Source organism: Nematostella vectensis, chromosome 13, assembly GCF_932526225.1.
Source record: "Nematostella vectensis chromosome 13, jaNemVect1.1, whole genome shotgun sequence".
Classification (NCBI taxonomy): Eukaryota; Metazoa; Cnidaria; class Anthozoa; order Actiniaria; family Edwardsiidae; genus Nematostella; species Nematostella vectensis.
This window is the reverse complement of record NC_064046.1, coordinates 11,114,413-11,131,439: the sequence shown is the minus strand read 5'-3', so window position 1 is coordinate 11,131,439 and position 17,027 is coordinate 11,114,413. Positions and strand designations below refer to the sequence as shown.

The 17,027-nt window shown below is 39.6% G+C and overlaps 1 protein-coding gene across 1 annotated transcript; it reads left to right on the top strand.

Annotated features, from left to right (window-relative positions):
* Window positions 1-597: 597 nt before the first annotated feature.
* LOC5505888 (E3 ubiquitin-protein ligase AMFR) lies at window positions 598-16,119 on the top strand. The gene is made up of 13 exons (XM_032374236.2): window positions 598-916; window positions 1,003-1,095; window positions 4,017-4,181; window positions 4,919-5,071; window positions 5,271-5,311; window positions 7,505-7,637; window positions 8,442-8,686; window positions 10,107-10,247; window positions 10,630-10,649; window positions 10,757-10,863; window positions 11,530-11,655; window positions 12,346-12,758; window positions 14,301-16,119. The coding sequence occupies exons 1-13, from the start codon at window positions 740-742 to the stop codon at window positions 14,344-14,346; spliced, it is 1,860 nt and encodes a 619-aa protein (XP_032230127.1). The 5' UTR covers window positions 598-739; the 3' UTR covers window positions 14,347-16,119.
* The last annotated feature ends 908 nt before the right edge of the window (window positions 16,120-17,027 follow it).

The window sequence follows — 17,027 nt, the reverse complement described above, 5'->3', positions numbered from 1 at the left end:
AAATGTAGCGGATCGGCGGATTTTCATACCCCTTTCCCCCCCCCCCCCCCCCCCCCCCCCCCCGCTTGAAGCGAGGAAAAGTCTCTAATTAAAATAAAAAACTTAAATTAAACAAAATATACATGACAAAAGAACAAACAGCAATGACGTTTTTTTAGAGATGATAATAACTTCAGAAATAATGCATGATTTCCTAGATAATTTCACTCAAAACATTAACAAACGGAATGCGACGCTGTTACTACAAAGACGTGATGTGTTTCATGCTCAAAGCTCAAAAGCACGGCGGAATTTCTTACTTCTGAAATAGATGATAAAAAAAAAGTAAAAAAAGATGAAAACTCACTTTGTTCGAAGAAATGCCTTTGCCTGTTTGACTTTGCTGTCGCGTAGATCTATGTGACCTACCAAGAACCACTGGACCACTTTTCAACCCACCATTTTGATATTCTAGATCCGCCCCTGCCCTTCTTGGCCTTTCGTATTGAAAACCTAGCTAAAAAGACCAGAAAATTAAAATCTAAAATAAGTATTAGTAGTAAGCTCGGGACTCCTGTGTTTTTTTCGTAATCATGACGTCACCGCAGGGGAGCTAAAATGCGACACTCGAACGATTATCGACTCGAAAGAAGCACAAACAACATGGCCAGGAAGCTTCTGTATATCTGGGCTAAAAATCGACGTTTTTCAAAGATTTAGAGAATAACAAGCAAGCAAACGACAAAGTAAAACTTTCAAGATGCCTCTTGTATTCTTGGAGCAGTTGCCATTACCGTCACTTCAGTCATACGTGGCTGTAAGCCTTCTGCTTTTCGTTTCCTCGTTTCTTTACGCTTTCAACAACATAACGACGACATCAAGACCTTTGCAAGATACGCTCTATAATTTCATGACAAGCGACAATTTTTGTTTTTGGGTAAGTTTGCTCTTCTTTTATTCGAAAATTGTACGAGCTGTAAAAATTTGAGCCAAGATTTGATGTTTGTCTTGGAAAATTTTCAGTCAAATCTTAACATGGTATATGGCTGCTTGTTCATGTTCGGAAAAGTTATCCAGAGAATTGTGTTTGGGGATCTTCGAGCCGCTGAACTGCAGGTAAGAGGATTTGGATTTACTACATTCTAAGAATAATCTCTTAGTTTATCTGTCAAAAATTCGCTCAATGTTTGAGCAAGCAATTTTTTTCAACTAAAGATAGCAAATTTCCTTTCGCTTTTTTATTTAAAAAGGGTATTATTCTAGTAATATTTTTAGACACATTCAACTCGTTTGCTCATTCTATTGTACTTACTTATTTTGTTTTTGTCAGAGGACTATTCTGGGTTCTGTCTTTTATTTCATCTTGATTGCATCATAAAAGTATTTGGAATCACATTTTAACAAATCAAACATATAGTCAAAACATTTTAGCCAATGCGAAAATCTCCCTGCCTCCCAAGTCAAAATAGTAAACTAGCTCTCTTCGGGATTTTTTATTTTATTTGTATATAAATATTTAAATCAACCACTATGCACCCAAAATAATGTTACTCTACAATCTATACAGTATATAGTAGCCAAGCTTCATTTCGACCATGTATTGGAAATACACAGATCCCTCATGTGTGTGTATGGTTAGGGCATGCAAGACCCTGCATCTTATTTCACTCTTCAAATTACAAAGGGCAAAATTAGTTTGCCTTCTGTGTCTTTAGACAACTTTATGTGTATTTTAGCATCAGAACATCTATTGCATAGAATACATATTTAATATTCCATTTAATGACCAACTGGTTTGATCCCAACAGTATACCACACTTAGTGACACTCAATTGCAAAACTTGGACCTAAGAGTGTCACAATATATTATTTAATTGTCATTTGCCAAAGGCTAAACATATTTGACCTTGAAGTCATTTAAGATCATTTAAGATGATTTTAGAAAATAGACAACAATCAGAAGTTTTAATTTATGAAGTTCGTAATACAGATACATTAATATATCTGGCCGGGCATAGAAAAGAAACAAAAATGCTTCTTGTACCAAAATGAACATTAAACTTGTAAAAATAAACATTAAACTCAATTACACACACTGTTACACGATCTCAGTCTTGTAATCTCACAATTAGCGGCTAAAATATCTACATTTTAGCCTAGAAACTACCCCCTGTAAATGTGTAGGTAAATAAAAGGATGAGCGCAGTGTACAGTACGAGCTGCCATTAATAAATATACTACCGTTGCACAAGTCATGTTGCAGATTCGAAGTTGTAAACAGACAATGCAAAAGCGAAAAATTAAAAATTGTAGCAAAATTGCCATACTGTAGGACTTAATTTCTCGTTTCCATTATTATTCTTGCTGTAAACAGCTGAAGATTGTCAGTAGACAAAATTTCGAATTCCAATTCAATGAAAATATTTGTCAAATTTTAGAGAGAATCAGCTCGTCCTGTGCTTTTAGATTTCATAGTGGAGCTCCCTTATGTCGCGAAGCTCCATACCTGCAAAACTGTGGTCACGTGATTGGTGACTTCATCGATTACGTCACTAGAAGCAAAAATATGCTCAGTAGGTGTCAAGGGGGATGCAACAATATGGTCATGTGTTGTGTGACGTCATCGATGACCTCACTTTAAGCAAAAAACATGATTAAAAGTAAAATCATTCATATCTATTGAAAGAAACATTGTTTCACAACCAAACATGGTAGGTGTCATGTTTGTGTCAAGGGGGTGCCCAAATACTTCATGAACAAAACATCCTATAACAACCGATCTTGGTATTCGTCATGGAGGTGTCAAGGGGGTGCACCGACATAGTCACGTGATTGTGATGTCATCAATGATGTCACTAGAAGCAAAAATATGCTGATGTCATCAAATAAATCAGATTTATATTTCATTAAAGAAACATCGTGTGACAACAAAACTTGGTAGGTGTGATGTATGTTTCGAGTGGGCTGCATGAGATGGTCACGTGACGTCATCGATGGCGTAAATTAATTAAAACTACCCTGATGCTGAAGCATCGTATGACAACTTAACTTGTTATTGCGTCATGTAGATGTGGGGGGAAGGGGTATAACAAATTGGTCATGTGATCTGTTAAATCGTTATTATTTTTATTTTCCCGCTTCAAGTTCCATTACCAACAGCTATCTTTACTTTGGATTTGAATTCAAAGGTGTCAGTGGGCGGTCCTTTCCCTTTTATGGGCAGTTTCATGTTTAAATTTGGTGTATAGGATAATAACTGACCACAGGCTTCCCACCAGCGGATAATTTCTAAGCACATATGATATGGAATCTTGCAAGTAATTGAGTTATGATTTATTCATGCTCTAGTTCATGAATAGACTTAGTTGCGATGTTAATGTGTCCATGTGTGTTGTGTTTTTTTTTCTTCTCTAGACACAATAGACAATTTTTATGGTGTTTTTTTCTTCCCCATTTCTTTGATTTCTATAAAATCCAGGGTGTAGATAAAACATTCTAAATATAGGTGGAATCTTTTAACTTTTGGCTGACAAAGTTTGTCAAGAGGAAATGACCTTATGAGGGTTTTATATGGTCCCTCATGACATCGTGATAGCTTCATATAATATTTCATGTTCTTACTAAGTCTGTTATTGTTCCTCTATCATACCCAGTAATTCCCTGGAGACAAGTCTGATTACCTACCCATGCTTAGATTTGTTGGATACAGTGTAACATAGGTATAAATAAAGCCTATAGTATCTCAAATGTCCAAGTTACTTAATATTGATTATTGTTTTAAATGAAGCAAACCCATAACAAAGCTAATCTGGTAATAGGTGTAAGTTTGTAGTACTGATTTAACTAAGATTCCCTAGGCTATGATTTGAGCTGTTGTGACTTGAATTTCATTGCTGTTCACAAAATGGGATGTTCGTTTGGTCCAAACTTTTAACTTTTATTCCTAGGAGAAAGCCTTGAATCTGTTCTTTGCATACAGCAGCCTCTATGTTAAAAATAACAAAAAAACTACTCATATTGCAATTGTCTTTTGACAGCAAATCCAGGACAAGTTTTGGAACTTTGTATTCTACAAGTTCATCTTTATCTTTGGCGTGTTGAATGTGCAGAAGATGAACGAGGTCATGTGGTGGACGGCTTGGTTCACCCTGCTCGGGTTCTTCCACCTTTTTGCTCAGTTGTGCAAAGACCGGTTTGAATATGTAAGTAAACACTTTCATCAAAGGTATTTGCTGGAGGGTTATACTTTGTTTGTAACCAGGTATCCAGGATTTTTCAGCGGCCGGCTGAACCCCCAAGCTATTTTCCACGGAGCGTCGGCTACTTTTTTAACTGATTTTTTTTAAACTAATAGAATAAATAACTTTCTCCTGTTATCAATCTCCACCGCTTACTCTAAACTTAATGAAACCTGTGGGCTTCTGTTTTTAAGGGAGGATATAATCCAAACCAGATCCTAAAACTCACCTGAATAAATACAAAAATTAGCCCAAAATGTTGTGTTCATGAACCAGAAGAATGAATATTATACACCAAAAACTGGTATTCCACTCTGCCGAATTTTCGTCTTAAATAAGACTTCTTCTGAAGAAGTCTTATTAAAGAAGTCATATTAAAGATGGAAATTTGGTAGAGTCGAATACCAGTTTTTGGTGTATTCTGAAACCCACCTGTGATAACATGAAATTCACATTTGGGATTTTGGAAATCTCAGTTTACAAAAGACAAAATAATCCATTAGAATGCGGCTACCACATCAGTCACATTCTTGAAGAAACTTCCAATAGACAACTACATGTACGTTCTCAATTTTGAAATATTTTTTTGCGGTTTCCTTTAAAAATCATAATTGACCAGAAGTAAACTGTAGCTATTGCCCTCTTTAAGTCTGTATTTTTTTTTTGTCTGCTCGCTCTAAATGTTTGTGAACTGTTTTCAGCTGTCCTTCTCTCCCACTACCACCCCCTCGACTCATGGCAAGATAGCGGGACTACTAGTGGTACTACTGTTTCTCTGCAATGGACTCTTCTCTCTGACAATGTTTGTGGGCTGGCCACATGGGATTCATACTTTCACCTTTATGTTGGCAGAGGTTTGTATACTTTATACTGTACTCACCACTGTCACTTCTTGTGTTGTCTGAGTTAGCAGGGAGTTTGAGTTCCACTCTATTGATAACTGGTGAAGCGTGAACTTCCTGATTAGTGTGAACTTCCTGATTTGCTATATACCAGTTTTGTTTTTCCTTTTTTTTATGTAACCCTTTTTTATATAATATGTCTTTCTTTTAGTGCATCATGTTGCTGATAAAAATAGTCCATGTATTGATTCTGTAAGTATCTGTTTACTATATTGTACAAAATATTTGTACTTTAATATAATACATGTAATTGTGGTGCATTGCTTGCTCTGAGGTGATTGATTAACCATCGCAGACCCTTTTCATGGTCTAAGTGTGCTACCACTGAATGATTTACCATCGTAGACCCTTTTCATAGTCTAAGTGCGCTACCACTGAATCATTTACCATTGAAGACCCTTTTCATAGTCTAAGTGTTCTACCACTGAATGATTTACCATTGAAGACCCTTTTCATAGTCTAAGTGTGCTACCACTGAATGATTTACCATCGCAGACCCTTTTCATAGTCTAAGTGTGCTACCACTGAATGATTTACCATCGCAGACCCTTTTCATGGTCTAAGTGCGCTACCACTGAATGATTTACCATCGCAGACCCTTTTCATAGTCTAAGTGTGCTACCACTGAATGATTTACCATCGCAGACCCTTTTCATGGTCTAAGTGTGCTACCACTGAATGATTTACCATCGCAGACCCTTTTCATGGTCTAAGTGTGCTACCACTGAATGATTTACCATCGCAGACCCTTTTCATAGTCTAAGTCCGCTACCACTGAATGATTTACCATCGCAGACCCTTTTCATGGTCTAAGTGTGCTACCACTGAATGATTTACCATTGAAGACCCTTTTCATAGTCTAAGTGTACTACCACTGAATGATTTACCATTGAAGACCCTTTTCATAGTCTAAGTCCGCTACCACTGAATGATTTACCATCACAGACCCTTTTCATAGTCTAAGTGTGCTACCACTGAATGATTTACCATCGCAGACCCTTTTCATAGTCTAAGTGTACTACCACTGAATGATTTACCATCACAGACCCTTTTCATAGTCTAAGTGTACTACCACTGAATGATTTACCATTGAAGACCCTTTTCATGGTCTAAGTGTGCTACCACTGAATGATTTACCATCGCAGACCCTTTTCATAGTCTAAGTGCGCTACCACTGAATGATTTACCATCACAGACCCTTTTCATAGTCTAAGTGTGCTACCACTGAATGATTTACCATCGCAGACCCTTTTCATGGTCTAAGTGTGCTACCACTGAATGATTTACCATTGAAGACCCTTTTCATAGTCTAAGTGTTCTACCACTGAATGATTTACCATCGCAGACCCTTTTCATGGTCTAAGTGCGCTACCACTGAATGATTTACCATCACAGACCCTTTTCATAGTCTAAGTGTGCTACCACTGAATGATTTACCATCGCAGACCCTTTTCATGGTCTAAGTGTGCTACCACTGAATGATTTACCATCGCAGACCCTTTTCATGGTCTAAGTGTGCTACCACTGAATGATTTACCATCGCAGACCCTTTTCATAGTCTAAGTGCGCTACCACTGAATGATTTACCATTGAAGACCCTTTTCATAGTCTAAGTGTACTACCACTGAATGATTTACCATTGAAGACCCTTTTCATGGTCTAAGTGTGCTACCACTGAATGATTTACCATCACAGACCCTTTTCATAGTCTAAGTGTGCTACCACTGAATGATTTACCATCGCAGACCCTTTTCATAGTCTAAGTGTACTACCACTGAATGATTTACCATTGAAGACCCTTTTCATAGTCTAAGTCCGCTACCACTGAATGATTTACCATCACAGACCCTTTTCATAGTCTAAGTGTACTACCACTGAATGATTTACCATTGAAGACCCTTTTCATGGTCTAAGTGTGCTACCACTGAATGATTTACCATCGCAGACCCTTTTCATAGTCTAAGTGCGCTACCACTGAATGATTTACCATCACAGACCCTTTTCATAGTCTAAGTGTGCTACCACTGAATGATTTACCATTGAAGACCCTTTTCATGGTCTAAGTGTGCTACCACTGAATGTGGTCCCTTTTCATAGTCTAAGTGTACTACCACTGAATGTTCTCAGGGGAAATCCTAGTGCCATTAAAAAAATGTAGTTATTTTTTCGTTTGCTGCCCTTACTGTACAACTAGTATAGGCAGTATGTACTCAGGACTTAATTTTGAGACTTTTACAAACTTACCCGAGTTACTGAATGGGAAATAAATGAAGAAAAAATATTTTGAGCATGCCTAGGAGAATTGTACCCAATTACCTACTTATATAACAACATTTGAGATTATCTCGGATATTTACTTGAGTCTATGATATATTACTTCATCAGGTATGGTATCCACTTGTGGGACATTGGCCATGTGGGTACTTGGGAGGGGCGTAACACCTGGAGCTACTATACTGACCTCCTCCTGGATATTGGCATGTGTAGTGTCGACTTTGCCCACCATCTCCACATGCTGGTGAGTCTCAAACTCCTTGTGAGTTTGCAAAATTTTACACCTATTTGAATCACTCTATGCAGCCACCTCAAACAAAACTTTGAAGTTCAAGCAAACTTTTCTCTCATTTAATAGAATTGACGTCATAGACTGTATTTGATAAGGCACCATGTGTGGTATTTACATCCAAATTATCAAAATCGGAAGAACATTTTTGCCTTCGGGATTTTCTCGCACTGACGGACGTTTTTCAAATCCCGGAAATAAGTCTTTGTCTTCGTGAAGCCGATCTTTTCTTCGGGAGAACGATATTGAAAATCGGAAAAACGTTCTCGCCTTCGAGTGTTAACCTCGGCGGTGAACGATTTTAAAAACAGGAAGAACGATCTTGTGTTCGGAAAACGATATTGCCTTCGGAGAAACGATCTTGAAAATCGGAGATCGTTTCTCGTTGAAACCTGATATCGTTCTGAATATCGTAAAAGCGTTCTGCATAATCCGTCGAACGAGATGTTTTCGTTCATAGCCCGAACGCTTTTTCTCTAGTGTACGTTTTCCCTTGGCGGGTCACAATTTATTGGAAGGTGTTGAAAACACCTAAGGGCACTGCTCTTTTTGATGTTTTTCTATGTAGATTTCAGCGCTTAGCCATATACCTTAAAAATTTCTCAAGTATTGAGAAACGTTTTTCATGGCGATGCAAAAAGTATTGACTTAATTTCAACATAAGAATTATCCAAAGGAGTACTCGGAAGTTAAATAATAAAAAACGTCTTGATAGCAATTTTTGGCTGTTGGTTGTCATGAATGTGCTCTCGATTCCAGTTGTGGTCCAACATCTTCCTGAGTATGGCCAGCCTCGTGCTGTGTATGCAGTTGCGCCACCTTTTCTACGAGATCAAGAAGAGACTTGCAAGACACAGGAACTTCGTGCGTATCCAGAAGTGCACTGAAACTAGATTCCCTGAAGCTACAACAGAAGAACTGCTGCAGAACAACGATGACTGTGCTATCTGTTGGGACAACATGGGCAAAGCACGCAAGCTCCCTTGCAACCATCTGTTCCACAGGTACATACAATGATATTACAGTCTTACCTCTGCTAAGCGGAAACCTCGCCATTCTTAATAAAGGTTGACCACTAAATAGCTGTTTTGTTATTTAGCCCCAAAACACGAAATACATTAAACATTTGACAAATTCCTTATGATTTCTAAGTCAAACATAAAATATTTGGGTTGTTAAGGCCTGGCTAAACATTCAAACATGGTTTGACAAACATTGGAATCGAACTGTCGCGCGAGCATGTTTTGCGAAGTGGCTAAACACAAAAACATTTTCATAAAACAAAAGCTCACGCACTTTATCCGTTATGATTTCGCGTGAGATCAAAGTAGCGCCATCGGAATTACGAGCGGTGATTGGATAAAATCACGAAGCGCGCGCGATGTTTTGTGTGATGAGTGGCAAAATGTTTGATGAAAATGTTTTGATTCAAACATATGTACGTGTTGTGGAAGCCAATTGAGTGCCATGTTTAGTGGGTGGCTAAACGTACAAACATTTGCGTCAACCGCAATTTTTGACAAACATGTTTGACTGTTTAGCCAGGCCTTTACAAACAAATCAGGACAACAAACTCGGACGACAAATTGGCCGGACTTTTCCGAGTGACTACTAAATAGCTGTCAAAACAATGAAAGCGATAAATTGGAGTGTCAATATGATGTTGACCTTTTCTGATCGATAATGAATGCTGCGGTAAGTAGTGCTCAGTTAATATGACAGAGAGAAAATTCAGGACTTCAGCAAGTTACTGTTGAGTCGAGGGTGAAATTATTATTGCTTTAGCTGTAGTGAAAGGCCTGCACTGAATGCTGAACAAACATACTTGTCGAGGCGTCCGTTTTGTCCAAAATAAAATCAACTCCAACAATCTATGTGATCTGCATACAAGTATTACCTTTGATCAATTCAAAATGGCTGAGTGTTATTATTCTTTATTTGATAAAACCTCTTTCTTGTACATCCTATAGTGCCGGTTAATAGCAAGACCTTTCAACGTACAAGCTTCCTTTCTCTGTTCATTAATGGTATTCCTGTCGACATGGCGGAAAAACCCTGAACATGCGTACTTCGAAGAGATGTAGAACGAAGATCCAATTTCTTACAATGGCCATCAGTTCCTTGTGTTCCGGACTGATTTTGCCTTTTCGAAAAAAAAATAATAATAACGTGAGGCCGAAATGCACATACCCAGATTTTGGCTTTTTAATTTAGTTTTCAGTCTTTGCGCTATATACGGACTCAGGGAGGAAAAGCTCAAATTTCAGTGGCACTTTACAAAAAGTCGCATCAATTTAAAACAAGTAGCATTTGATGTTTTGTTTGATATTACCCACCAAGTACTTAGGGGAATTTTCCGCCTTATTTGATGTGAAATGAGCTTCTTGAAAACGTCGTCATGTTTTTCCTGTCCCTCTCGCGTAGCTCCTGCTTGCGGGCGTGGTTGGAGAATGACACCTCTTGCCCGACTTGCCGTAAGTCGCTTGCAGAGGACCTGCAACCAGAAGAAGAAGAGGAGAGATCAAGGGGCATGGCGGCGTTCATGACGGGGCGGGACATCAGACGGTGAGCTAATGATTCTGGAGAATACACATACAGTTACCACTAGACATCGAACATTGAGCCATTGATACTTACCTTCGACCAAAACAAATCTCCCTTGGATAGAATACCCATAAAGTTTAGCCATTGGTACTTCCCACCCACGAAAACTTTTTTTCCCAGGTAGAATATACATACAGTGCTCTGGCCCTTCAATGTGGCTTGTTTTCGAGGCCATTTTGTAAGCTTGTTGCCACTATAAAAAAGTTTTCGATAAAATATTCCTAACCATAACTTAGCGTTTAGCCAAAGAGCCTTAGGCTAAGAACATGTAATGTCGTCAGAGCTTTATTCAATAAGTCATTTAACTTGTTTCTCATTGTTTTTTTTCTTTTGTTCTCAACAGGAACCATTTCCATTTCGATGGTAGGTTGACAACTCCGTTTTTCATAAACATAACTAATTCCTATTTGCTTCTGATGTAACACGGATTTCTCATTTGTAGTATTGTTGTGTTTATTTTTGTCCCCCAGGGACGCGCATAGCAAGCTGGTTTCCCAGTTTCTCTGTCGAGGTCGTCCACACGCACACAGATAACATGGAGAACCTCCAGTTACCTGAGAGCAGAGTTGAAGCAATGGTATGACACGGCAAACCTTGCAAATCTGATCGGGTCAACAGTGCCAGCATCGTCCAACATTTGCAAAGCACCACTTAGCGTGATGAAACACGATGTGTATACTGCAAACATGAAACCAAGCCATCGCACAAAATTATGCGCAAACAACCAAACATTACTAGACCATGCAGCCCACCTTTTACAAAACAGTTACAAAGCACCACACAACAATATATGCAAAAAGCGGGTCACTACTAGGGCGAGTAACGCTGCGCCAATACGGTGCTGATAGGATCTAAAATCCAACAACAGAAAACTGATTATTCTAATGACCCTAGAAAAGTTGCACTACAGTATCTAACGTATTGTCGTGTTGATTGTTTGGCGTTGTTAAGCCCCGTGCAAAAACTGCGTCAGCACCTGTCAGCATTGCTGGCGAATTCTTGCTCGACTGACCACAAGACAAAGGAAATGTCAGAAAGTCCATTTCCCATTTTGACATCTTCTCTGTCCTATAGTCAGTCGAGAACATTCGCCAGCAATGCTGGCAGGTGCTAGCGCAGTTTGCAGAGGGCTTTACTCAAAACTGTGTTGCAATTTGTTTACAAGTTTTTATTATTTTTTTTTTTACAATATGATGCCGATAAAAATATAATACAGCTGTCGTTATATGTCGCTCTCCGTTAGGCCCATCAAGTCCATGCTATGTTTCCCCATGTCCCCATCAACATCATTACGGAGGACCTGCGCCAGACTCACTCCATTGAGCTGACCACGGATAACTTCCTCGAGGGGCGACTAGCAGTACCTTCGGTATGTTGTCATCTCCACGGTTGTACCGATAATATTACAGGGCAGGTGATGACTCGAAGGTCGATTCTAACCATGACACAAGCGCAACATAACTGAGAAAGATTCGAACACAAGAAGACGCATACCCAGGATTTTCTGGAAGTGGAGGGGGGGGAAGGGCGTGCTCAGTCATTGGTATCCAGGGTCGGATCCAGGATTTCAAAATAGGGGGTGGATAATGACTGGTTAGGCGGCCTGTAACCGATCCACTGGTTCTTGGTAGGTCACATAGATCTAACAATACTTCAAGCTGAATTGAATTTGTCGCGTCAGCAAAGTAAAGCAGGCGATGGCACATGGACAGTACCTTCTCCGTAGTTTCTTCAAACAAAGTGAATTTTCAATGTTTTTTTTTTTTGCTCAAAAAAGAGAGGTGGGTATTCACCCTATTCACCTCGACTGTATCCGCCCCTGGTATAATATAGAAAAAAGATTGGTTTTGAAGATCCCTCGATAAGAAATGACCACTCTGCGCACCCCTTGTGTACGCACTTGGCAAACGCAAAAAAAAAAAAACAAGCAGTCTTATTGCCTTGCCTTTGCGCCTGCATTCCAGCAACATAATCGATCAGTCGAGTTCTCAAATTTTCAACATCTACATATCATAGTAAAAGATCAACATCTGAAATCGTCTTTCCCTTTCACTTCCAGATATGGGTGCCTCCTGAGCAACGATTACAAAATGACGACGAACTCTTGCCGATAGAAGAGTCAAGCATACCGACAGAAGACTCGGAAGAATCCGACGACGATACAAACCGACGATATGAACCGTCGATAAGACCCAACATCGACGAGCTGAGGCGATGGAGACAATCAATGGAAGAAAGTGCGGTAGACTACACGGAGACCACGAGGGCCATGCAAAGCACAAGCGGTGCAGAGGAGGGAATGAGACGTTCTATTTCCGAAAGTAGAAGGAATGGAATGGTGGCGTTGCAGAGCGAGGCAGAGCCCTCTCGGGAAACGCGGAAGGAGGAAGCAACGTCCTTCCATCCGAACCCGAACGATCGTGAGAGTCTTCTCCAGAAGAGAAAGGAAGAGATGAAGAGTCGGGCTAGAAGGTATCTAGAATGCCCCTGAGCTTTTTATTTTTAAGTCCAATCTAGCGATTGAGATACTTTGCCGGGATTTGCAACATGAAAAAATAGGTACCCAAAGGGTGCATGAGTCTAGGTGCCAACTATAGCCTGCGTAGCTGGCGATTATGTTGAGTTGTTAGTCTATCCGTCTAAAATCGTTCATAAAAACATTGTTCTGACAGTGTCTCTTTTGAATTTTATCATAAGAAAATATGTTTAGTAATTTTAAAGTGAAAGTGAAAAGGGAAAGAAAAAATGTAGTCAAGGTTGGTCTTGAACCTGCACTTCGCAAAGATTTCGCATTGATAGACAGACGATCGGACCACAGGACTATCGTAGCTTTGCTCAAAATTGAAGGGACTATAATTAGAGTCATACTATTTTTGTCGTATTATCGTTCGAAACTTTGAGCAACATTTCAAATTTCACCTTTTCTTTTCGTACTCAAAACTAAAATGCCTAGCACAATTAATAGCACTACCGTTATAGATGTGTGTTGTGAATGTAAATAAGCAATCAATTAGTGGGGGCAATGTGCTTGGACCTTCTCAGCGCTCTCTTCGGAAGTACACGCGCTGCTTCGCGAACTAAGTCGCTACCTTCTCTATCTTCAAAACATGCACCAATTGATTCAAACGCAGTCATGCAATTCTTCAAAACTGCACAAACTCAAATACAAATTGCTTCAATATTAGTATACTGTAGGGCTCTCTAGAACAAGCGCCAATTGCTTCAAACCAAGAGAATGTTCAAACGCAGTCGCGGTCTCTTATAAATGCACAAACTGCTTCAAAATCAGACAATCTCTTTTCAAAATAAGCACAAATAATTAACTGTTTTCTTTTTCTTACAAAGAGTATGTTGACAATTTTGAAACAAAGGGCGCGTAAAAGGTAATAGATACTAGATAATAGTCTAGGATGCTCAAAGCACCTAGACTCAAAAAAAGCTGTGATTTGAATTTCACGATTATAACATGCGAATCCAATGTAATCCATTACAGAATGTCGACATTAGAGTGTGCTCATTCGCTCTTGATGCCCGCTAACCGCTTCTTTGTTATACTTGTTATATATATTTGAAAAAGTAACGTTGTAGTTGCCAGAAAAAAATAAAGCATCCACGATTGAAGTCTGCATTGTGCGGGAGCGGAAAATGGCAGCGTGATTGGCCTTCTCAGGCCCGTTGCCAGGGGGTTTCGGACCAATATAGACCAAGATATACAGTGCACATCAATATGTCTTTAAAATGACTAAAATATCTTTTTATAAAAATCATCTTTATTATTATCGCTATATGTTAAAAAGTACCCTATTAATAACATGCCTGATGTAATAAGGCGAGGAGAGGGGTGTACCGGAAATTTGGTCCGCTAAAATGGAAAAAACGAACCACCCCGCTCAAAATCCTGGCTACTGGCCTGCTTCTTTTATTAGTTAAACCAGGGAAGTGAAAGACTTCCCTGGTTAAACTGCATTACTATGAACCTTGAGTAACTCTTTCTGTTGTTTCCCTTTTCTGCAGGAGGCTTCTTGCAAGGGACTCCTCGTCTTCCACGTCGCTGACGTAAACACGGAATCCACAGAGGCGTTTTGAATGAACTATAATTTTGATAAATTCAGTAGAGCCAATGAAATGCTTACCCTATGGTCAAGCCCGGTGCAAACAGTACTGAACATAAGCTAGCATATGGACGGTCCCTTCTCCTAGAGGACCACATGTCATGGTGTATGGACGGTCCCTACTCCTAGAAGACCACATGTCATGGTGTACAAACAGCGCTCAACAACCAGCATTGTTGTCGCCGTTTCTCTGGCGTTGTTGGCGAACTTCTTCACAAACCTTCAAAATACAGCGCTAGCATTACTGAGCGAAATGTTTATTGGAGACTACGATACCACTGATGCCCTCTAGTCAGAGCTCTCCAATTCGAAATAGGCGTCTTATCCGAACCCCTAAACTTTCCCGGCTATGGACCTGCTAGATTTATCCTTTAACTAAGCCTTGTACAGAAACCAGTAGGGAGAATGCTCGAGGAGCCAGCGGCCGCGAAAATGCGGTCGGGACCGGGGGAACGGTTGCAATGACCGCTGGGTCGTCGAGCATGTGTTTTAGAGACTAGCGCAAAAAGCATCCCTAGGAGCTGCAATATGTTGTTTTTTGTACACCATTTTGCACAACGAAAATAATTTTTACATTTGGGGGGGGGGGGGGGGGGGGGGATTTGTAGTTCTTAAACAAGGACCCGCGGTATAAAAGGCGCGGACCTGGTCCAAGTCGTCATTCTCGCTAGTCCACGTCAAGTGCAGAGCTCCGTAAATATCGAAAAGGCAGAGCCGTAGATTAAATTTGATCATTTCGAAATTGAAAATAACGTTCTGTATACATGAGGCAATAACAGCGAGCTTCTTGGGAGTGGTTTTCTTCGGCAATAACGATAACAATTGTGATTGAAAATTTAATTCAAAAACAGCGCGCGAAAATAACGAAACATTAAAAAAAATGTTTGCTTCAAAATCGCTTCATTCTCTATTTCGTATGTGTCCAGTCACCAGAGAAGGTGAAAATATAGTTGTCTTTGCACCATTGATGTTTAAAACATTATTTCGAACTTAACCATATCTCTTTTGCTTCTTTTTATGGAGCTCTGCTCTCGACAAAGTCTAGTGGGAATGACGACTTGGACCAGGCGCGCGCCTTTTATACCGCAGGTCCTTGTTTAAATCGTGCACATAAAAAAAGTGTGACGTCAAGCGACGATGTTATGAATTTGGTTAAATTATTTATAAAATTTAGAAAAGTCTATTTAGGTAAACTATAGGATAGGCATTAGGTTTATAAAAGTAACTTTCGAAAGAGTAGTTGCTTACAATAGAATAACGTTTGAAAGCCTCGAAGCTTCGGCGTTTGCATTGAGAGTAACGTTTAATAGACGCTTCAAAATAGACGTTTACAAAGTAATGGATAGCATTTATTTTGAACAGCCTGTGATTTAGTTCGCTTGTTTCGCAATATGTGCCCGTCTACTCCTTGTTTAGTTCTCAGATCTGTAGCATGTCTCATTATTTGGGCACGTTACAGAAAAAAAAAAATGGTTGTACAGCCACGCCCCTACTGACCTTTTTCTTACATTTTTTTTTTAATACTGGGGCGGGGGGGGGGAGGGCAAGTATCCCTGCCGGTGTCCCTTCCCTGTTACGGCCATGATTCCTTTTAAACAGGAAAACATTCCAGAAAGTACTCCCCCTAAAACAAAATCACAACCTTCGTCATGCTGATGTAATCATGATATATTTTTAGAACGATAAGCTGCTAAAGTTTTAATAAATGAATGAAAAATTTACTGGGGTTTTGACGTTTTTATTGTTGCTTATGCCGTTGAAGCTATTGTTGTGTACTACTAAGCAGCTTTTTTTTTTCCTCATTGATGTCGATGTTGGTCGCTGTTTTCCAGCTGCTTTCATAGAGATTAGAATCCCAGGAGGGCCGCCTTGGCTCTTACAGTGAAAAACAAGGAATTTTACAGTCAATTAAAATCAGCAATCTGAGCAAAAGAAGCTTTCAGAGTTCAAATACAGTTTTTATTGGAGCTCCCAAGAAGCTCACCGGAAGCGCCGACGAGCGGAGCCCCATACCTATGAAAAAGTGGTAACCCATCGACTCAAGTTTTCGTGACACGATGTCCGCCCGTCTGTCTTCAAAAAGCATCATATGACAGCCAAACATGGCAGGTGTCATGCATGTGTCAAGGGACGTGCAAAACTGTGGTCAAGTGATTTGTGACGTATCGATGACGTCACTAGAAGCAAAAATATGCAGACATCATCAAAATAAATATTTATATCTCACGAATGAAACATCGTATGACAACCAAACTCGGTAGGTGTCATGTAGGTGTCAAGGAGGAGGCAACAATATGGTCACGTGTTGTGTGAAGTCATCGATAACATTACTTTAAGCAAAAATCGTGATTCAAAGCAAAAACATTCTTATCTCTTGAAAGAAACATTGTTTCACAACCAAACTTGACAACCAAAGGTGCCATGTTTGTGTCAATTGGGGTGTAAAACTATTCCGATTTTACTAAGAACAAAAATATCCATATCTCATGAACGAAACTTCATGACAACCAATCTTGGTATGTGTCACGAAGGTGTCAAGGGGGGTGCACCGATATGATCACGAGATTGTGACGTCATCAACATTTATATCTCGTGAAAGAAACATTGTGTAACCACCAAACTTGGTAGG